This window comes from Megalopta genalis, chromosome 6 (assembly GCF_051020955.1).
Source record: "Megalopta genalis isolate 19385.01 chromosome 6, iyMegGena1_principal, whole genome shotgun sequence".
NCBI lineage: Eukaryota > Metazoa > Arthropoda > Insecta > Hymenoptera > Halictidae > Megalopta > Megalopta genalis.
The window spans coordinates 11,438,612-11,461,067 of NC_135018.1; the positions used below are offsets into that span (position 1 = coordinate 11,438,612).

The window sequence follows — 22,456 nt, forward strand, 5'->3', positions numbered from 1 at the left end:
GTACTACAAAACGCCCGCGCTTTTATTCAGCGATCATGTGATCGAAATATAGAGAAATGATCAGCGAAATTTCGATTCCACGTGGTTACTTTCGCGATCCTCTGTAATGTTAATTGCTACTTCTTATTACCAGCACTGTCGAAAGTCCTTTGAGAACGATCCCGTCGGTCTTCGTTATTTCACAGCGAATCGCACTGAACAGTGTAACTTTCGGACCGTTGTCGAAATGAAATTGAGGATCACCAGCCGACCGGTGATTCGCGAGACAGAGCTTGGCCCTTACGAAATTCCACGGCTAGGGTTGCTCATCGCGTGGATACTAGATGAATACTGAGGCACGTCGACGGGTACCGGGATTTAACCCCCTTCCTATGTGTGCCTCTCATCCCTCTTTCAGCCCTGCTTCCACCTCTCTGCTCCACTCTCCCATCAAACGCGCATCCACCCACGCAACTGTTGCGCCCCCGCCCATTAGTGATCGTCCCTTAGCATTTTGCAACTCCTTAACCGACCCCGTGTGCTCTCGCCAAGCGCGTACTGATGATCCAGTCACGTGGGATCGATCGATCGAGATTGAGAGAGCATTTCCTCCGCAGAATCGTCCGAGTGACACCGTAGAATTCTCGGGGTGATTAGATGTCTGTGTTCCGCTGTCGGGTATGAGCTACACCGAAAAGTTCCGACTAATTTTGAAAACTGGGAACTTAAAAAGTTTGCAGTAAGAGACAGCTCCGCTTCTTCAGCTGCGTCTGCGTCTGTTATTGAACGTTGTTACCGTTGCTCTTGATTTGGGTAACAGGTAACGGCACACGGCAGTGCATCGCGACGTAACACTAGCGTTATGTTGAATAATGCTATTAGATCAAAATCAGTCGACGGATGTTGGAATCTAAATTGAGATTAATAGAAAATTATAATAGAAATAATTGTTTAACAACCTGTTTCAGGTAGTGATCAAGTACTCAAAAGATCTTTATAAAATATTTTTAAACGAATGCTATGCGTATTCACGCTTACAATAACATTTAAGGGATTAACTTTTCCTGTTTCCACACAAAATGACTACGGAATTGACTCTTTCAGAAAACAACCAATGCTATGCATGCCTCTAAATGATTATGAGTGTTTTAATATTTAAAGACTTTCTTAAACATGCATAAAGCATTTTTAAACATGATGCAAATTAAAACGCGTTAGTTCCCATGACGCACTAAATCGAACAATATTAATTATAAATTCTTGTCAATGGGATTCCAATATTTGTTTTAAACAATTCCCACAGAGATAGGTAAATACTAAATTGTTCCATCACAATTCATTGTTGGCCATTGAAATACCATGCGGTTGGTGCACACGGTCGACGATAAAGTTCTGAAAGGGCAAAACGTTCAAATAGATCCGCTGTTTGTATATGCAGGAAGTTGCCGATCCAGTTCAGCCAATGGTCAACAAAAGAAAGTCGTGCGAATTCCAGATCCTTATACTAACTTATTAATGCGGGTAATTAGTTTCCATTCCACGCTCCGGAAATCAGTGATATTATTTCCTGCAGCAGCGACTTACTTTGAACGTCATCTGTGCAATTCTTCGCGTCTGGACTTTACTTTGCTTCCTCATTAAATCTGGGTTAATTGCAGAAGTAGGAAGTGCAAGTCCTCGTTCGTATCATTATATGCGCGGAATCGCATAATGCACGTATGCATGTTAGAGACCCGTGAAGTGTTCATATTGGTACTATTAGTCGGAGCGAAATCGTCCAACCTGTTAATGTGCTACACTCACTGTTTAAGTGTGTCATCGGATCAGCGAATCTTTATGAAAATTCATGTTTCCCCGAATTATCCGGCAGAGTTTAGATTGAGTTAATTTCGGGAATATGTGAAGAGGTCCGTAAAAAATGTCGAATAAAATTGTGTTCGTTAATCTTTATCTCTTATCCGTCATCCGAACCAAATTTTGGCCTATTCTGTTTTTTAGACATTAGAAGGATTAGGTTGCTAGACAATGACTAAACAAATTTTTGCAAAAATTACAATTGGTTGGAATAAAGACATTGTTTATCTTTTTTCTCACTTCACGCAGTCATAATTTTTGAAAAAATTGAAAATTTTCCTCTATCATTTGAAAAAAATCGAATCATTTGATTCAATTTTTAAAAAGTTATTACGCTATATAATTATGTATTATGCTCCTTAAATATAAAAAACAGTTTTGGTCGAGAAAGTATTGTTTGATCTATTCCCGCTATTGAAAAAAGATCATTAGATATGAAATAAAGCGAGCTCTCTCTCTCTGGTACCTGGTGTTTGTTTCAATATCGGTCGTGCAGAGTGTTTTCTAACTAGGTTGATTCGCCGCAGTCAAAGAATTCATCTTTGCACGCGATACAGTATTTTGTAAAATATTTGTCACGCATTCCTGCTTGTCTGCAATCGTTCGTACCTGCAAGGAAAAAAGACAATCATTAAGAACAAATATGAACAATGTTTTCATTAGTATTGCGAAAACTATTATAAATGCATAAAGTTCGCAGTAGTCATATCACTTTATACTTGTTAAGCGTTTTGCGAATAATGTATACATAAAATGTTAAATTGAATAAATCTTTGGAATTAAAGAAAACGAAAACAATGGTAACAAATGCACAACACTCATTACTAGACTGCGGATCTCTATGCAAATTCTCATTTTCATATGTCATTTTACGAAAATTAGAATTAAAGAGACATTTCTTTCGTCAGTCAAAAAATTACTCATTGTAAAAGGAAAACAGAAATGTTATTAGACCTTGTTAATTTATACGTAGTTCGCGGATTTTACGCATTTATGCAACAAAACTGAGTTAGATAGAATACAAAACAGTGAAAAGATTAAAAGATTTAAAAGATACTGTTACATTATTTTCACTGTTACACCAATTAAGGAAGAAAACGAATCTTTATTTTACTTTAGCTCATTGCAATTGAGGTAGACAATTTTTATTTTGCACAATTTCTCTTGCATTTGAAAAATCTATACGTGCCATAAATACATAAGGATCCACATCTATTCATTATATTGTCATCGATTTTAAATGACTGCGATGCGAACAAAACGAGGAAGAGGTTTCTCAAGCCGCAATGAGAAGGCTGCAATAATCTAGTTTCGAAGCAGGGAATGATCGACCTCCCGTCGCGTTGCGTCGTGACGGAAATCGTTGAAAATGCAAATACGAAGAACTACTAAAAATAGAACTGTTTGGTCTGTGTAAAATGAGAAGAATTTGTCTCGCACTAATTTCGCAGTGTTAATTTCTATGCCTCTAAACGGTTAATACCAAAATGTTTTAATTCAAATTTTCATGAATCCCATTTGGAAAACGCCCAATCGAATTAAAGTGTATCATTCTTAACAAGATAATTTGATTTTAAAAGAAAATCAAACTAAAAACAGTCGAGTCAATTGCTAACAAATTAGAATATCAGTCGTGGCAATTATCTCTCTATTATTTTTGGAAATCCCATGAAGCATAAGGTGTCGACGATTAATCCACGTTTCACATATCAGTTTTCACATGAACAAAATATTTGCTGTTCTATAATATTTTCCTCTCGAATGACGTGTTTAGATCGAACTCGATCATTTCGTTCGATTCTTTCTGAAAGCTTATAAAACACATTGCAGGTAATATAAATATATCTGTGTTTCGTTTTCACCTAAGTTTAAGGCATATAAATACAATTCGTTAAAAATACAAACGTTCAATTTTCAAGTTAAAAAAACAAGCAGCTACGAGTCCTTGGAATTGATTGAATTTTTCGTTCTACAAGAATAGCCGCTAAATTCCCAGTATCTAGCATATTGCAGCGATCGGATGAAGATATTTCACTGATTGTTTCAAGGTTCTATATTGAAAACGTATCTGCAATGTGCGTCACAATACTTTCGAAATGGAAGATACTCCCCGAAACTCTGCATTGTAAAAAGAACGTACCATAGAATGTACATGAAAAGTTAAAAATTGACACTTTAATTGCACGAATATTAATAGGCTATAATAATAATTATAAAAGCTATATTAATAGGCTATAATAATAATAATAGCTTTATAATATTCTTTTAAATAACAATTTCAAAAGAACTTGTTACATTATCCTGATCTAAATAATTCGAAGGCATTCGGATGAGATTATTGTAGCATTTACATATATTATCGTAATTGTTATTGTATTTTTTTAGCAATTTTTTAAAAAATTCTTAACTGTTGATCTTCGATCTTAAAAGAACTATTAGAGAACTGTCGGTGAATAAAGTATTAATAAAATAGAATGTGAAGCACAAAGTAATATTAGAATACGAAGCAATATTATATCCTGGCTACTCCGATTATATTTTTGTACTCATCATTTTACAAGAATTGGTATCAATCATTCACTAAATTAAAGAGATAATGGAGATAATTAGACATTAAAAAGGAGGAAGATAGAATTGTAACTTGGTTAATGACGGTTGAACAGTCTAATAGTCTTCTTACCAGAAGGCACCGCCACCTTCCTTGCTCAGTGGTCAGATCTTTCAGGAAGGCTAGCCTTGTTCGTTAACACATTCACTACCAGCATCACACATATGTGAACATTAAATTAATGTTGTGTGTATAATTATTTAAAATTGTAACACACAGCATGATATTTAAAGAATTTATAGCTTTTCTTTTACGACTACGTACGCTAGTGACGTTAATAGCGAACATGTTAAGAAAACGATTGCAGAGTGTAGTTCCTGAGATAATACGACGATATATCTCGACGTGCAATGTTCTTCATACATTGTACAATATTCACTAGTATTTTTTTGAAAGAATTCAGAAAAAGTATGTAGGATTTGTTAGAAAGCGTCGAAGCCGGACAGGTACAGAAGGCTGAACAATGAAATTAGTTGAAGACGTTACGATGTTTGAGTGCTTACTCTCGACAGGGTGCGGTAAACGCATTATTAAGAACTTCATGAAACGAAGTGGCTACCGGAAAAGGGGTTCGAATATAGGTTAAGTCTCTTATACAATGGCCTAGTAGTCCGAGCAAACGAAGAGGTAACCGAACAACATCGGAGTCACTGGATACAGGGCCAAAATTCATTGTGGTAAGATTTATACAATACTTCCATTCAATTCTAACAAAGCCAAGGTTACATTGACATAACCTTGACATATAAGGCGTGAGTATAGGTCATAAAATACAAATTAAGTAGCTTACTAGAATTTGATCTGACCATGAGAGATCAATGAACGCTGAAGGAACGAAAGAAAAAATATGTAAGCAAGTTAGAAAGTGTTAATAAGTCTGTGGATTTTTTATAAATTTAATATGATGAAAACACAAAATAGTGACATTATTAGAAAAATTTTACAATACGATTATATTATTTAAAACTCATTAAAATTATTCAAGACTGACATAAATGTAAATGCAGTTCCTGTTTCTTGCAATTGATACACAAACCTTTTATTTTGCATGAAGATCCGCAGTCTAGTGATAATAAATTAATGACGCTTAACAGGATTCATTTATTATAATTTGTGATAGTGTAGTGATCAAATGTAATTTTGTTATTTTCTATCCCCCATTTTGCTTCTTCCTTCCTTTCCGCGTTTGTTGATCTTTCAAAGCCAGATCAGGTTCTGCGTGCTTAATTTGCATTTTGTGACCAGTTCTCGTGCCATACGCACAAGATAGAAGACTCAAAAACTGAAAACGCATACTACATTCACTACAATAATTGCTAAACAATATAGCAAAGTGTACCTAAAGTCTTAATGTAGAAAATTGTCCTTTACTCCCTAGCTAAACTCTTAGGTATTTTGGTAAACAAAATGCTTACAGATTGTCAATAAAATTAATTCGCAAAGTATACATTAATAAATGTAGTTCAAATGAAAATTAGTATTACTTCAAACAACTAATGAACGAAAAAGTTTTGCGATGTTGCAGAGTTTCTGTGATCGTTGATTCAACAGTTAAACAGTTACGAACGATACCGTCGTGCACTCTCGTTTGCTATCAAAAAATAGCAAATTTGTGATCTGAAAATAACCAATGAAAATATTCAAAAACACGAGAAGAGATTGCAACCGAGCTATTCAGTTATTTCCGGTAATTTCTCCGATGTATGAAAATTTCACGGGATCCGCAACACCTATACGCGTTTCGCCAAAGCGATGTTACAGTTTGGTAGGTCGCTAAGGTGAAAGAAAGAAAAAAAGAAGAAATTCATCGGCCAAGGTCGATTTCGCTGCGAGAGGAATAACACAGGTACGTGCCACTGTACCCGGCAGAATTTCCCTTATTTGTATGCCGGGAGGAAGAGCATGATAGGAGCCAATGGAGAAATCACAAAAGGCCCGTGCAGATAAGTCACGTTCACCTTGACGGACTTTCGGAACGGTCTATAAAAGAAACGTGCACCTTGCCCGTGGCACAGTCACAGTCAAATCGTACAAAATGCCTCGTTCGATTTTCACTCTCTTCGCGGCCCTGGCACTGCTTCGGGCCGCTTCTGCCGTCGACGTATCCCAGTACAAGAGCATACGCGTCGAATTCGGCGACAACGACGGCATTCAAACAAAATTGGTGAGCGATCCTTTAACACGTTAACTACGGCGTCGCTTATTTTTGACTAGTTTTCAAAAGTCATGTTTGTTGTCATATCTGTGGCTGTAAGGAAAAACACCGGATGATCACAATTTCAAAACATTTAAGTTAATGCATTAACTGAACCCTTAGCACATAGCATTTACGTGTCTGTCAGAAAAAAAATCATGATGACAGATTCGATAGGCTCACAAAAATTATGCAATTTGAAACACTACTGCATAATACGAAACATTAGTGATCAGAACGTTAAGCGACAATATCTCGGAAGTGAAAACATGTGAAATGCGATGTTCTTCTTAGCAATCACAGTTATCTTTGAACAAACTAAATTTTACTAGGTCGTTTAGAATGCAAAGAGAAGTTTATTATAATAAATTTTGATATATGGATAAAATTATTATGACTATATTATAACGAATTTAGACTGTAATTGTACTTCATGTGTCTACTTAAAGTACGATCAAAATCAATTGAATATGATCAGAGTATCTTTCAGCTACATTGAAAAAACTGTTATAACGACAATATTGGTTTCGATCATACTACTGTACGATGTTTTGTTCCAATTAGAACAAATTTTATATAAAAAGGACTTGACACAATTTTTTGTTTTTAGTCACAGGAATGGTAAAAATGTTCAGTGTTTCGGATCTTAAGAGTATTCATGTGTTACCTAAATTTTTGAAAAAAATACTTCCTCTTGAAGACTTGAATATTAGTATTTTGATGATCAACAATTTTAGATGATAAAATTGAAAGAATTGCGAATTGAAACGCTGAAAATAAATAAATAAACGTCGGAATGAAAATGCTCATCAAATATTATCCATCTAAAATTCCGTAAATAATTTTCGAATCAAGGATCATCCTTTTTCAACGTATATTATGCGTTAATGTGCATATGATTACGTCTGTGACAGGTTGCTGATGAACGTGGAACTGGATTCATTGGAGATTTAACGGTTGGTCAACGCTATGCGGACGAAACAGTTTTCCGTCGAGTGATCGAATTTGAGAACCCCACCAACGTGATTCAATCTACCACATTGAACCTGTCTGTCTCCAATGGTAAGCTTTTTCTGTTACTGTGTAAACACTTCTTTTCCCTTCATTCATTGCTACTAGATTGCGGATTTTATGTAATTACGACAAAAATGAGAAAATGAGGAAATGAAACACGGAATAATAAATATATTTAAAGAATTTGTAGAAACAAATTTCCATTGAACTGTTTCTTGCAAAGAGTGTAGGGAATTTTTATTTTGCATAAAAATTAATTGTTTCATCATTTCCATTTTAGAACGTGCATCCACGTCAAACAGATTTTTATTTAATTTCTGCTTCTTACAACTAATACAGACAATTCTTTTTATATAAAGATCTGCTTTCAAGAAATTAATTTTTTTTATTTATTTTGTGCAATCCAAAGAGAGTCCTATTTTTTATTTACACTTTATTAACTGCGCTAGAGCAGTTAAGAAATTCTGAAACTGTCATATTGATTTACTTTTAACTAGTAATATCTCCGTTCTAATTCAGTAAGTCAACAATTGATAAAATTTAATCAATACATTTTTTAGATGTAGTCTCTATATTCTGTACAATGTTATGATTTCCTTCACATCCTACAAATAAATAATGTAAAGAATCAACGTTTTTGATTAAATGATTTTATTAAGAAACAACGAATTATAAGTCTAGGCCCTAAATAATGTTTAATGATTTCTTGGAGTCCTATATAAATAGATGATATAGCAAAAGGAATCAATATTGACGATTACAAGATCTGTTATGAAGAATATATGATTAATGCAGATAGTAGAGTTGCAAATTATTTTTCTGCAAACAAAGAGGTTTATAAACTTATTTTTGTTTTGCAGGAGCGATCCATTACGTCAGTGCACGAAACAATCCCGGCAGTTATGCAGTGGTTTGTGACAACCCATCAAGTCTAGGAACATCTATGGGTAGCATAAACCTACGAGTACCACCTACTTCGAAGTCTGTGCTAAGTTTGACCATTGCGTCACATAATTAAACTTCATCGCCTTTGATTCAAGTCATCATGGATTTAACTTTATTAGACGTATTAGATGTCATATTTGACCTTAAGCGTATCATCATATGTTGAACATTTTATACCATCGTTAGTTATCAGATTTCGTTAAAAGAAGAATTTCTCAAATATTGCATTCTAGTATATTTATCTATACTCAGTGGTCTACTCAAACATTTCAATAGATAATTGCTAATGACCATGATGTTAATTCGATCTTAAATAATATAAATAAATAAAAAAATATAAAACTTATGCAATTTAATTACACTATTCTTTTTATATAGATTAATTACATGTAAAAGTAATTTTTCTAACTATATTCAAGTTCCTAATGTCACGAAAATTAAATTGAACGAACTGTATCATTATGTATTATACGTTATCCACACACTCTCGATCGAACTTCGGCTGCATTAAAATCGAGATACTCGTTTTGTCAATGGCACAGTCAAATACACAGTACAATTATATTTAATATGGCACAGTACAATTAAATCGTACAACATGTCGCGTTCGATTTGTATTCTCTTCACCATGAAATAACCTTCACCATTGCCGCTTAACTTTTTAAACACATGTAATAATGTATATAACTTGCTATTTACATAACATTCATTTATAAATAAAATCTTGCATGTATTTTTATATGAATTGCTTAACCATTTCCATTGTTTTGATGAAAACCCAGGAGAATGGGTTTATATATATATATATGTCTTGTACTTTGTCTATACTTTGTCTTATATATATATCTTATACTTTGACAAAATAATACCTACTTATTTATTCATTATTAATTCTACTTATTAAAATCCTTCTATCACATGTTCAAACAAACTTATCTGAGTAGAAGTTCTTATTTATAATAAGAACTGCTTGTCCTGGGATGATCAACACATAATATCTTCACTTCGCATCTTATTACCACAAATGCAAAGCTACTGTGTTACCAAACAAAGGAAAAGGAACGTAAGTACATACATACTGCTTTTTTCAAATTCCCATCACATTCAAATATCATATCAATTCTGTCTTTTACCGAATAATTCATTGCAAACAGCTATCACAGAGTATCACATAGACTGCCATAATTGGACTGATTAACTTGAGGGTTTCTAAACTCATATTATTGTGGTATTCAATTCAAGTAATGTATCGCCACAGAAAGGAATTGCCTTGAAAATTTCGTGATCAACCATCTCTACATTCTCCATGCTACGAAAAACACTTTCTATGTTTCTACAGATTTATATGTTAGCACTACTCGAAACGCCTCGAAATTCTTCTTAGAAACGAAAACGATTGATCTTCATTTTCGGGATTCAAGGTCAGTTGAATGTCATGTCACACTACATACGAATATTGGAATGTATTCTTTTATTAGCTACGGAATGCACCGCGAGAATATATGTAGAAAATAACTTATTTTGAGGAGAACATTAGGGACCTTGAAGGCTAATTCCTTAACTGACCACTTGATTCCATTCATGTTACAAATACAACATCAAAATTAAAGACGATATTCTGGGGGTCACACATAATTGAGACACCCTGTATAGCATTCGAAGTGTGCAATTAACATTGGCTAATGAGCATCCGGACAATTCTGCAAACAAATCACGTTTGTACACGCACATGCCCACATGAGCGCGATAGTATGCGTAACAGGTGAACACCAAACAAATGAAAATTTCACGAATACTACACAAAATATTTTCATCGCGTCGCGTCGCATGTGTCAGCGGAAAGTTCTTGTTCTTTTGAACACTGCTGATTCATAAATACGAGACTCGAGTAGAGATTGCATTTAATCAATCGCGTATCGACAATCACAAAGGAAATGATAAAACGCATTTAACGATAAAATGCAGCATTCGAATACCGTATCATGCTTGCAATTCCATATAGCAATATTATACATAAGATTACAATTACGTATAGTATGGAAACGTTAATCAGAGCATATCAACATGTTTTCTCTTTTTTTAAAAAATATGTAAATTGATCTTCTGAGGTTTTCAGAATATATATATAAAGAATAAATTAGGTGACCTAATAATCTTGATAAATCACTTTGTGTAACAACATCAGTTAATTTAGCAGAAAAGTAAGATTGTTGGCAGTTTTTAAACATGAAGTTGTTCAATGGAAAATTTCTTTGTCATTTTTAAGATCAAAGACTAAAAATATAAAGCGAAAAAATATTATTAAACAAATCACGTGAGTAATTCACATATAATCTGAATTCAAAACTAACAAGTCCTTTCCTAAGACATTATGCGTAACATAAATCCTATTCTTTGTTGGAGTCTATATATGAGTTGTTACTGTATTAAAAGGGTTGAAATATTCTTGACTACATATAAGTAAAAAATAAAATGCATCGAAATCATGATTTTTTTATGATCGTTAACTGAAAGTATATTATTTTTAATACTATATTTGTTAACTATACTACTGGAGCTGTATCGCAAGAATATATGTATAAAATAATGTAATTCCTCGAAATGGTTTTCCACCGAAACCGACACACGACCGAAACCATACTATGGATGGATTTATCACAAGACATCCCAACTGGACAAGAGAACGAATCACGAAATTAGCTGAAGATGTTGCGAAATTTGAATGCTTACTCTCGACGAGATACGACAATCGCATTATTAAGGACTTCTTCGTAAAACGAAGTGGCTAGCGGAAAAGAGGTTCGAATATAGGTTAAGTCTCATAAAATGGCACAGTAATCTGCACAAGTAAAGAGTTTGACGGACAACATCTAATAAGGCACTATACAGAGTGGACCGGAATTCGTAATATGATCGAGCAGGGGGTGATTCTGTATGAAAAAATAAAGACAAAATTTGGTATAACATATTTTTATCCGGGACTCCGTTTTTAAGAAATCGTCTTTAAAGTTTGTTCTTCTTTGTAAAGAATTTAGGTGTCTATCCTTGTATCGCCGTTATCTCCGTCCGAGGTGGTGTTTACGACATTGACAACGATGAAAACATTCCATTTACTATATAGTTCACAACAACTAAGTTAGTACAATCCCATTATGTCTTGATAAACTGGTTAAAAATAAATATTATTACAAGCTAGCCCCTTTCTCCCGACATGCATAGGATCTGTCAGAAATTATGATGCAAGCCAAAAAAAATTACACTTGATGAAAACTTATGTTTGTACTAATTTACATCGTAATAAGGCTTCCATTCAGACTACTAAGTATTTGAGTGTATATTAAAGAATTTTCAAAGCTCTAATAGCCCTTAGCTAGTAGAAAAGTTCACAAAGAAATAGGCAAACAGATTTTATTTGATTTTCTTTATTGTACTAGGAAGGTATGTTTGAAGACTTGAGTTTAAGGGATAAAATCACTAACCCAAGTTCCATCCATACGACGATGAACCATTTAATGATTATTAATTTTTGTATTTAGAAATAAAACATTAAGAAGTAAATAAATCAACTATATCGGAACCTTGATTAACGGGTTATTCCAGAATCCAAATATGTAGTGCCTTTCTAAAAGAAAAAACAAGAGTTGTATAATGACGATAAAGTAGCCTAATGTCATCCTATTGATACAAACAAAAATTCAAAACCTAATTAAATCTTCGAAGAAAATTACGAAAACTTTATTATTTATTTATATTATACTACGATTATCATTTATATATTATTATTTAAAAGAATTATTATCTTTAAATTATTATTGTTTCTGTTTCAAAACAATGAATAATTAAATTAGTAATAATAATAATAATAATAATAATTAAATCTTCGGAGGAAACTACGAAAACTTTATTATTTATTTATATTATACTACGATTATCATTTATATATTATTAATTAGAAGAATTATTATCTTTAAATTATTATTGTTTCTGTTTCAAAACATTATTTTGATTTTTCTAAAGATAATACGGTTGCTAACTCGTTGCTGCTTCACTTCTGTATTAGTCTTTTAAATACCTATGACTGTGGTTATAAATCTTAGTATTCCGTAACATGAACTGTAGAGATTTAAAAAGCATATAAATTTCAGGTTCTGGATACTGTATTGTCACTACTTTCAACTCGAAACATTCATTTTGGACACAGGTCAACGAAAGGATAACTTATCTAACACAAAAAATGTTGAGCGATTCATAGCATCGCACCACACAATAAGTATTCAGAACGTAACTGATGCGCTCTAGTGTATATTGTGCCTATTATTGTCTATTATTGTCTATATTGTGCCTTCCCGCTACTTGCGTGCGTGCTTATTTGAGCAGCGTATATAATCTTGTATTATATTAAAGTGCATGTACAAATATCGATACGCGCCTTCGTTCATTATCTGTCACCATGCACTGTGCAGAAAGAAGTATTTCACAAGATATAATAAAAAAAATAGCTGATGAGATATGATGAAGAAATGACCATATCCGGATTAATCAACACAGCAATCTAAAGTATGCTGATAACATAGTTATCTTCAGCTTTACTATAAAAGGGACATACGTCTTGTTAGTGGCACAGTCACAATTAAATCGTACGAAATGTCTCGTTCCATTTGCATCCTCTTCGCGGTCCTGGCCGTTCTTCAGGCAGCACTTGCCAGTCCTGTCAACGAGCCTCCAGTGGTCAAGACCGAGATCTTAAACTTACAAGTCACCGATTTGGTCGAACCAAATTTGGTAAGCAGACCCTTAAAAATAGAACTAGCACAATGGTCAGTTCTGATTCTTCATAAACTTCTTTATTTAAACATTTATTAAAATGAAAATCGCACGAAATTTAAATAAAACTAATTTCGTTATTGGCACAAAAATCTTTTGCACTCGAGTGATGACTTTGTGGGGACACTAAAAAAAAAAAAAATTGTTGCATCACATCATAAAATAATTTTTACATTATCAAATTTCTTTCTATTTAAAACCTCGTTAAAAGTATTACGACTCACGTTAATACACGATTTTATGTTGCAAAATTGATAACGACAACTAGATAGCGGATTTTAGCGATCGTCCTATTCGACCTGTATTGTTTATTAATGGGAATATTATTTTTTATGTGACAGCTTAACGACTCAAGTAGTCTAGCCGGTGTAGATTTAGAGGTTGGCAGTCACAGGTCAGGTGAAACACTATACCGCGCAAGAAATGCGTATGCAAATAGTGAACAGAATGCGGTGATTTTGGAATTACACCTGACTATTCCTAGCGGTAAAATATTTCTTCTTACATTTCTCTGTTATTAATTTTATTTTACTTTATGAACCACGGATTAGTAATCAATCACATTATAATAACTGAAACTTCTGCTTGCTTTATTCGATTAAATAGTTATGTTGCTCAAATCTGAGTAAAATTTTACAATAAACGGTATTATTTAAAAATAAATATCATATTTTCTTTATTGGCAAAAATATAGTACTAGACATACATAAATATAGTTGATATTAGTAATTTTTACGAACATTTTTTAAGTCTAAAATATACCTACTAAAAATATTGTCATTAATTTGCTAAAAATGGTAAAGAACGGACAACGAATAAAAATAACACTTTCTTTAAACGAATTGAATTAATATTATTAAAACTATGTATTATTTAAAACACAAAAAAATGAATTAATCGTATTTTATAGAACTTGTTTTTCTAGTAGCTTTGAACCGAAAATAATCAATTTTTGATTGAGTAAAGGAAAATTTATTTCGACTGTTCAGTGTCTTTCTTCTTATTGCCAAGCAACGATGTAGGTAACATGACATTACAAATCGCTACACTACAATCTTGTTGGATTCATAAAGTATCAATCGTTTAATGAACAAAATGGTTTATGATTGTGGCACTTTCGCAGGAATCATCCATTATGTCCAGGCGGTAAACGATCCTAGCAGCTATGCCGTGATTTCTAGCACTTCAAATACTTTGGGATCATCTGAATCGGTGATATTGCTTGGACTTCCACCTCGCACATTCAATGTGATAACCTTCACCGTTGCCGCACACTAATTCTTTCGTTTCGCCTGAGTTCGTTGCGAAGGGATTTCTATAACTGTTATGATTTCTATAACTATATACATTTCTATAACTATTATGATGTAAAATGTAAATTTTGTATAGCACTGTAGCCTTGGATGCATCATTAAAACTATTTTTCATTATTATTGCTTCTTTATTTTCATACAATTAAATCGCTTTAATCAGACTATGGATGTAAATACCTGATGGATGAGTTGATGAGTTTGAAATTCTTGCTGTTTCTCACTGATTTTAGACAGTATCTGATATTGTCAAAGAGAGTAATCGCGTAATCATTTCTTGTTATTCTGTAAAATACTGGCGCTAGCGTGATCCTCACCAGATACGGGACAAATGGAACGAAAGATGTGGCACGTTGCGAGTTTCAAAGAGACCCTAGACCGCTCGTACATACATAGATGGTACGTTAGTCACAAGCGACCCAGAAATTTCTCAACAAAACGGCCAATAAAATGTATTCCTTGACCGTAAGAAAAGCTTTTCAACCATTGGCCAAGAATTCCACTTTTTTCTTTTAAAAAATGGCTCTACTATTGGTAGAAGAAAGATGGCAAATGTGTGTTTTGATACTGCTTGTACGGAAAGGAGCAAATTATTCCTTGATACGAACATTTACTTTATGATCTCTGTGTAGACTCAGTTTAGAATGAAAAGAAAGCTACAGATCTTTATAAAAAAAATAAATATATTCCAAACGAATTATACGGAATAGAAATGACATCAGTTTGGAAAATAAAAGTGTTATAAATTAATTGTACAAAAGAGAAATGAAATCTTTATGGGAATGAAAAATGTTTGAAATCAATTGTAAGAAACAAAACTTGAATAAAATCGTAATTCTTCTCTTAATTATTTTTATAAATTGTAGAAGGTATAACAGTAATATAAACAGTATATAAGTAAAATAATCTTTCTTAAATGTCTTTATGGTTTGCTATTTCATATTCCATTAAAGTGGAACAATAAAACTATTACGTATCACTTTATTTGTGACAAAATTAGAACAGTTGAAATACGTTTTAGCTGAATAACTTCATAAATTTGCGATTAGAATAATGGATGTTAAAATGTTAAGAAATAATGGGGTCTGGGTGCCTATACATATAAATATTGCAATATTGAAATCTGGAGGGAACACTGGAAATGTATTGTAAATTCTATAGCTTTATCGCTAAAACGGGACCTGGTATAATTATATTAGAATTCAATTTCTGCGCAAAGAAGGAGCTCGCTCACAACGTCCCCCCCCCCCCCCCCTCTTTCCCAGTAGTTTAATGGAGGACTGTTCACTCGAGTTGTTCCTTTTTCTGGTCAGAATATTATGAATGGCCAGCTACATTTTGTGATAACGTCGCCACGAGTATGTGTTGCAATTTATAACCTGAAAATCTCCCAAGAAATAATAAATTTAAAATACTCATAATTATCAAAATGTTAATCGTGTATACTTTTATTTCAGTGTTCTACAACTGGTATCATAAAAATTTATTAAATTACTTTCCGCGTGGAAATGTAAAAAAATTGTTCTAAAAAATACATCGGAACCTTGAACAATTTATATGAACGATTTCAATAGTGTAGGAGCCAATGAACCAAGACGATAGAAAAACAGTATTTTGTGTGGCTTCTTGTGATGATTCGACACAGTTACTTTAATTATCCAGTCAGTGTTGGACATGAGGAATGCCACGATATGGTTTCAATGGCTGGAGAAAGGCAAATCAATAAAAATAGTTTATCATCGGTCATTTTAATAATAAAAATATGGCAGTTTTGTAGATATTGCTTCTATGCTATTTTATATAAGACGAATGCAGAAACAATAGTTCTTTAATGAATTATACAACATTTCAGCATCGTAATTATTATAATTAAATTAATATTTGTTAGTTTATTTAATACAAACGAAGATTGCGCGATAACATAATAATACATAGGACAAATACCACTATTTTTACGCTCCCTTTTGTATTCGTGATATCGTATGACACGTAGAAAATGATTGATGAAGCACTCTTTGATTTAACCGGAACGATCACTCCACATGAAAAAGCATCATCACATTTGAAAACATACATACATCGATCATTATGCGCTAGACTGATTGCCGCCAACTACTGAGAATTTCGTAAATAGTCGCAGATATAAATGTTACATCAACCTTCACGAACCTAACTTATTAAACAAAATGAATTAATCCTTAAATGTTTACATTAATATGATTTGTGAGAAAAAGACAGCTGATCTCAGGAACGTTTTATTTCCTATTTATTGAACAAAGCAAACTAAATGTATAGAAAATACATTTTTGCAAATTTGTAGAGTTTGTCATTATACTGATTATTCCAGCTAAGTGAAAAAATAATGGAAAGGAAAAAATGTTTGTAGATTACAAATAAAATAGCACAAGGGGGGAGACTTTTGTACGGAGGCAGATTATTTTCTACCAAGTACGAAGATTAAGAGTTCGTAAAAAATGACCATGCTAAAGACATTAGCGTCAAGTACTTTTAAAGTAGGGACATTTTAATACGTTTCTTGACATTTTGTTTCCTTTTAACTTTGCAACGGAAAGCAGGTTCCTTTGGGAACTAAACCTTGATTCAAATCTGACAAAATTCTTAGTTTTGAAAAGAAAATGAAATTACAGCTAATTTTTTTTGTGGAGCAAAGGTTTATTTGTTTACTGTTGCATCTGATTAATAGCAATTAGCGATCACTTGTGGAATTACAGCCTGCCGGATTACATGTGGGTTTAATATATACAATAGTTTCTACATTAGATTAACAAATAGATTTCATTTTATTGATTATGTTGGGATTATCGAACGAAATTATATAGAGATTTTCTTTCTTAATTTGTATGTTTTTAATTGCGAGAAGAACAATGTAGGTACCATAAATTCCATTTAAAGTGAAAAACAAATGTACGAATGAACTTTTTCTTCTTCCCATTCTGATGACTTTGCTTGAAACTCTTTCTAGAATTAAAAATGCCTCTGAGCTCTCCAGCCTTTAAATTATGACATGCATAATGCACATGGTAGAGATTACTCGAGATTTTCATTTAAATTATTAGGTGTGCATAGAGAACCTTTGACGTAACCAAGAGGATCTTGTAATCAGCTTACCAATTCCAGAAGCCCTATCAATGGGATACACGGCGACGTAGACGAGAAAAAAACTGGCAAACAGTTGAAGACGATCGTTTCATGCGTCACGATACGTGAACACGAACGACTGGAAAGCTCCGCAGCTGGAAAACTCGGGACCGAATCGTGATTCACTAAACTTGGCTCGTGATCGACAGAATACTAATTTATCGCGGTGAGTTCTGTTCAGACGGAAACTCCGTTTTTAGGTAGTTTATATTTAGTGAACTTTACACAGCATATCGAACTTTTGCCGTCTCTTCGAGATGATACGATATAAATATAACATACGTGATCTTTGATTTACAATCGAAATCTTGGATGTGTGCGCGTCAAGTGCTATGAAAACATCGTCGGGTTTCACGTGAACATAATTTTCGGTGCTGACAGAAATTGTTTCGAAACGTGTGAGTTTAAAAGTCGTATATTGTTATCATCGGCCATTTGTAATTGGTGGATTTTTATGAGAATTAAAAATTGTTCGCATCGATTGACAGAAACAGGAATTAAACAGAAATCTATTTTTCTCTCGATAATTTCGACAAATTGAAAATAATGTAATAAAGCCTTTACATTCTTTAGATTTGTTATTCGTTTCGTATTTCATTTTGCTCACTTTTGTCATAGATGTTTGAAATTTGCAGTTTGTTTAATTACACCATTTAATTCGTATTTCTTGGATTTAGGTGATCGAAGTTAAACATTGTAATCTTATGTTATATGTGTCTTTTACATAAATCGATATCTTGTATTTTTCGATAATTTACATAAATTTACATAAATCGATATCTAGTTTTTTGTGAAAATGACGATGTTTTTCTTAACATATATTTACTACTGTTAGAATTTTGTATACGATAGAATTTTTTAGCGACAGATTTAAAAAGCTGGTGAAACTAAGACTATGTAAAAATAATATTATGCACATGTTCCTCTACATTTACATTTAAATTGATTCGCAAAATTATCGACAGAATTTTCAGAAATTACGGAAAGTACAGTAAGTTTCACAATTTTTGATTTCTGGTATAGCAACAGACAGATACAGCTCTAATTGTCTCACAGTTAACAACCAACTATTTTTGCCGCCGGCGATTCAAGTTTTGTCATACATTATGCAAGTTTCAACAGAAATAATGGAAGTGGAAACTTCGGTAATTAGGAGGTCGATAGGACCGTCCAAGTTTTAGGATGGAAACAGGCTCGAAACAAAGGGTTCATTCTATTCTGTTCTAATCAATGGTTTACTACCATCAAAATCCACATTTTCTGCAATACTAGAATAGTATGTTTCCTGATACTTGTGGAATAGTTGACGCGGCAAGTAACTTCTGATCGCGAAATATGCTATAAGAGAAAGTCGCAGGAAATCGTTTGTACAAGATTCATTTCTGAATTGTTCCTGAAATGGATCAAATCTTTCCGCACAAAATGACAAAAAGGTCGATTCAATTTGACAAGTAGTTTTCGAGATCAAATCGGTAGGTACACCTTATTTTTAAAAGTGTAAAAATTAAACAATTTGAAGATTCGCATTCTGCAAACAATTTTAAAAATTAAAAGTCTCTAATTTCGCATGTACATCGCCAAAAAAATGACAAAACGGAATCGATATGGCGTGACTAGATTCAATAAGAAGATTAAACAGTGAAGTTTTATTTAAATTGAGAATGCACAAACATACTTTTCATAGTACATACTATCAAAGATTAGATTCTTATTATTCGATGTTTTTCGTAATACTAGATACCCTGTAGCATTAATTAGTGGACAAACTTGCGTAATTCATAGGTAGTTAATTAAGGAATCATAAATGTGGAGAATTGCGAACGGGCATAGAAACTGTCGTCCGTGGACCGATTGTCTTTCATCGATAACGATTCGCTTTTCGTCTGGCCACAATTTTGTCTTGGTTCATTCGCAAGCTTTGCGTAAATTTGTCTCGTTTCTCGCGTACAGCACGTGTGAAACAGTATGGACTAAAGTATACATTTTCACATCGTATAAAAGCCACATCAGTCTCCTCGAATAATTTTATTAAAATAGTTCGTAGGTACAGACACACGGAACCCTTCACAAATTGCATTAGAATTTCGAAACATATAAAACGTTGCTGAAGCATTGTTCTCTTATTAATTACAACGAAAATTGAGATTTTGTCTAATTTATCTCATCAAAAGCAATGATATAATAGAAATTTGAATAACGAAGATTCCTTAACTAGGCATATATTCCTGATTTGCATTTAAGAAATTCATTATTATAATAGCCGAAACTGACGATTTTGGGAAACGTTTTAAAGCAAAACTGATGAGCATAATAGTTTCAGACTTGGTGACACGTATAAATTTATATATATACTTTTATTATATATATATATATTATTATATATATTATTATATATATTATATATATGTAAAACACAAAAATGTGTATATTGACAACTAAATATCTTGCTCTGAATCTTGCCAAACCTTCCACTTAACAAGAATGATTTACTGTAATTATGATTGTCATAAAGTAACCTATAAAGATTAAAATTTGGTACAAAGATCCATAGCCTACTTATCATTTTTTTTAAAACTAATCAATAACGTTTTATATGCGAAAGCGTTATTTGAAATCTGTGAGAAAAAAATTAATGGAAGATAATGAAAAGGTTCACAGATTTTGGTGACTGATCACATAAAATATTGGCTGAGAATAGCGTCAAGAAAATGATCGTCTAAGAGTAGAATAGCAAAGAAAAATCTATGAGAGGTAAAGCAAATGCATCTATGAATAATTTTCTTATTTGTCTGCATGTCCCAAAAACCCCGTGTTCAAGAGCTGCATTTTACACGCGGCATTGTGCACACGCATGTGAATCATGCATGTACATCAGATCACGGTCATCGCACTCACTCAAGCACTCGCATCTTCTTTACGTGGAGGAATGTCTGAAATATGCCTCTGTCGCTGCACTACCCGAGCTAATGCACGTGGATCTCCTGATATTCTCGTGGCAGGAAGAAAAGGTGCATTCACAGAAATGCATTTTACGTCACTTAAATTTATTACTCGAAAAGAAAATATATATTATATATAAGAAATATAATTATTACGGAAAATTAAATTCTACTCCACTGCATTTTCTCGAAAATTGTTTACAACGAAAAAACAATTTGTGTAACCTTTTGGGATTTAGTTATCATTATGGTAAATCTGAATATTTAATTTCGGTTTTGTTGAATATATTACTTTAGGTTCGCGAGATTTTTATAGGGGCTGGTTCGTTAGTCAACGCGTCAAAGTGAAAGCTCGGAGATTTCACTGAAACAGGGAGACGATTGTAATTAGGAGGCTACGAATTTTTATACAAACGTCGATATTTACAGATTACTTCCTTCGAACCCGGACGACCGTAAATTTTAATCAATTATCTAAAATATTCCTTATTTCTTAAATAAGTTATAAATGTTTTTAAATATTATTGATATAAATGTTTCCTTCTATTACAGAACGAATGAAGCTTCTTTGTAGTGATCTTTACGAGTTGAGAATAATATACATTTATCCTGCTGTTTTCAATTTCGTACAGTCATTTATGTCGTAAGTACATTGAATTCCCAGTATACTAAGAAATAATCAAAGTGTGAACTAAAAATTGTGATTCAAGAAGATCTAAGTTAAAAATTTGCTTCTTAAATAACAGATTGATTAATATAATATTTATAGTCACAATGTTTATGCTTCCATCAACTTTTTAACTTTAAAATAATAAAATCAGGTTTTTTCAGTGCAAGAATCAATAGGTTAAACAGAGTTTTATACCATTTTCAGATGAGATCTGCCTAGAAGCGATGAGGAAACGAAATAATGAGAGCAAGATCGCGAAAGGGCGACTAAACGAAAACACCAGCGTGATCGACAAAAGGGCTGACAAGAAGGACAACAAAAAGGAGATAAGCTTGAACGATGAGATAAACAATCAAGGATTCAGCGATTGGCTACGATCCAGCGATGGCATGGAAATGATGCGACTATTTGTTATTGCCAATTCGGTTTTGGTGTTCGTCACTATGGGGTGGCCGAAACTACAAGAGGCCGTCACTCTTCTCAGAGAATATTTTTGGGACGAAGATTAAATGATTGTTTGCAAGAGACCGATATATACTTCAAAATTTTGCCCAAGGACAGAACTTGAACTGTTCTCGAGTATCAAGTGTTACAAGCAATTCTCCTAATTTCAGCAAATACTGTGTCCATTATCTCAATTCTCGCGCGAGCAATTCAGCTTTTTGCACTATTAAAACAATTATTTCGTTCATCACCGATAGATCATTTAATCGTTAAGCGATATATGAGTGACACTAATTTTTAACTGGATTTCGAAATTCATTTTTCTTCCAATATATTGGACAAACGTTTCTAGGATTTTTAGAATATGTAAAAGTTAAACTGTACACTGTTACTGCTACAGTTAAACTACTAAGACTACGTAAATTTAAACTTTTTAGTTATCATTAATCAAATAAATGTGAGATATTGTGGGGATTTCTGGGGTTGACATTCGGCACTTAACGTGTTAACAAATCC

The 22,456-nt window shown here is 33.0% G+C and overlaps 4 protein-coding genes across 5 annotated transcripts in view; 3 read left to right on the top strand and 1 right to left on the bottom strand.

Annotated features, from left to right (window-relative positions):
* The window catches only part of LOC117227282 (uncharacterized), an 84,939-nt gene extending 84,601 nt beyond the window's left edge, over positions 1-338 (bottom strand). Inside the window, exon 1 of the mRNA XM_076522564.1 lies at positions 131-338. The gene's annotated coding sequence lies outside the window, so the exon portion shown is untranslated. The remainder of the gene's footprint in view (positions 1-130) is intronic.
* A 6,096-nt stretch (positions 339-6,434) lies between these two features.
* On the top strand, positions 6,435-9,333 carry LOC117225728 (uncharacterized). Its single transcript, XM_076522874.1, has 3 exons — positions 6,435-6,605; positions 7,550-7,697; positions 8,510-9,333. Exons 1-3 carry the CDS (start codon positions 6,477-6,479, stop codon positions 8,665-8,667), a joined length of 435 nt encoding a protein of 144 aa, XP_076378989.1. The 5' UTR covers positions 6,435-6,476; the 3' UTR covers positions 8,668-9,333.
* A 3,859-nt stretch (positions 9,334-13,192) lies between these two features.
* On the top strand, positions 13,193-14,848 carry LOC117226019 (uncharacterized). The gene is made up of 3 exons (XM_033479955.2): positions 13,193-13,376; positions 13,760-13,904; positions 14,542-14,848. Exons 1-3 carry the CDS (start codon positions 13,239-13,241, stop codon positions 14,694-14,696), a joined length of 438 nt encoding a protein of 145 aa, XP_033335846.2. The 5' UTR covers positions 13,193-13,238; the 3' UTR covers positions 14,697-14,848.
* A 3,057-nt stretch (positions 14,849-17,905) lies between these two features.
* Xport-A (exit protein of rhodopsin and TRP A) lies at positions 17,906-22,023 on the top strand. Of its 2 annotated transcripts, none has more exons than XM_033479970.2 (3): positions 17,906-18,053; positions 21,379-21,469; positions 21,701-22,023. In XM_033479970.2, exon 3 carries the CDS (start codon positions 21,721-21,723, stop codon positions 22,003-22,005), a length of 285 nt encoding a protein of 94 aa, XP_033335861.2. In that variant the 5' UTR covers positions 17,906-18,053; positions 21,379-21,469; positions 21,701-21,720; the 3' UTR covers positions 22,006-22,023. The 2 variants fall into 2 exon arrangements, with proteins under 2 accessions (XP_033335861.2, XP_076378660.1); XM_076522545.1 differs by lacking the exon at positions 17,906-18,053 and adding an exon at positions 18,147-18,285.
* Positions 22,024-22,456: the final 433 nt, after the last annotated feature.

Bases quoted from the DNA above. Each gene is read 5' to 3' on its own strand.
- LOC117226019 (XM_033479955.2), top strand. From the start codon at position 13,239: ATGTCTCGTTCCATTTGCATCCTCTTCGCGGTCCTGGCCGTTCTTCAG. The intron at 13,377-13,759 runs GTAAGCAGACCC...TTTATGTGACAG, and splicing joins ATTTGGTCGAACCAAATTTG to CTTAACGACTCAAGTAGTCT. The intron at 13,905-14,541 runs GTAAAATATTTC...GCACTTTCGCAG, and splicing joins ACACCTGACTATTCCTAGCG to GAATCATCCATTATGTCCAG.
- LOC117225728 (XM_076522874.1), top strand. From the start codon at position 6,477: ATGCCTCGTTCGATTTTCACTCTCTTCGCGGCCCTGGCACTGCTTCGG. The intron at 6,606-7,549 runs GTGAGCGATCCT...CGTCTGTGACAG, and splicing joins ACGGCATTCAAACAAAATTG to GTTGCTGATGAACGTGGAAC. The intron at 7,698-8,509 runs GTAAGCTTTTTC...TTTGTTTTGCAG, and splicing joins GAACCTGTCTGTCTCCAATG to GAGCGATCCATTACGTCAGT.
- Xport-A (XM_033479970.2), top strand. From the start codon at position 21,721: ATGAGGAAACGAAATAATGAGAGCAAGATCGCGAAAGGGCGACTAAAC.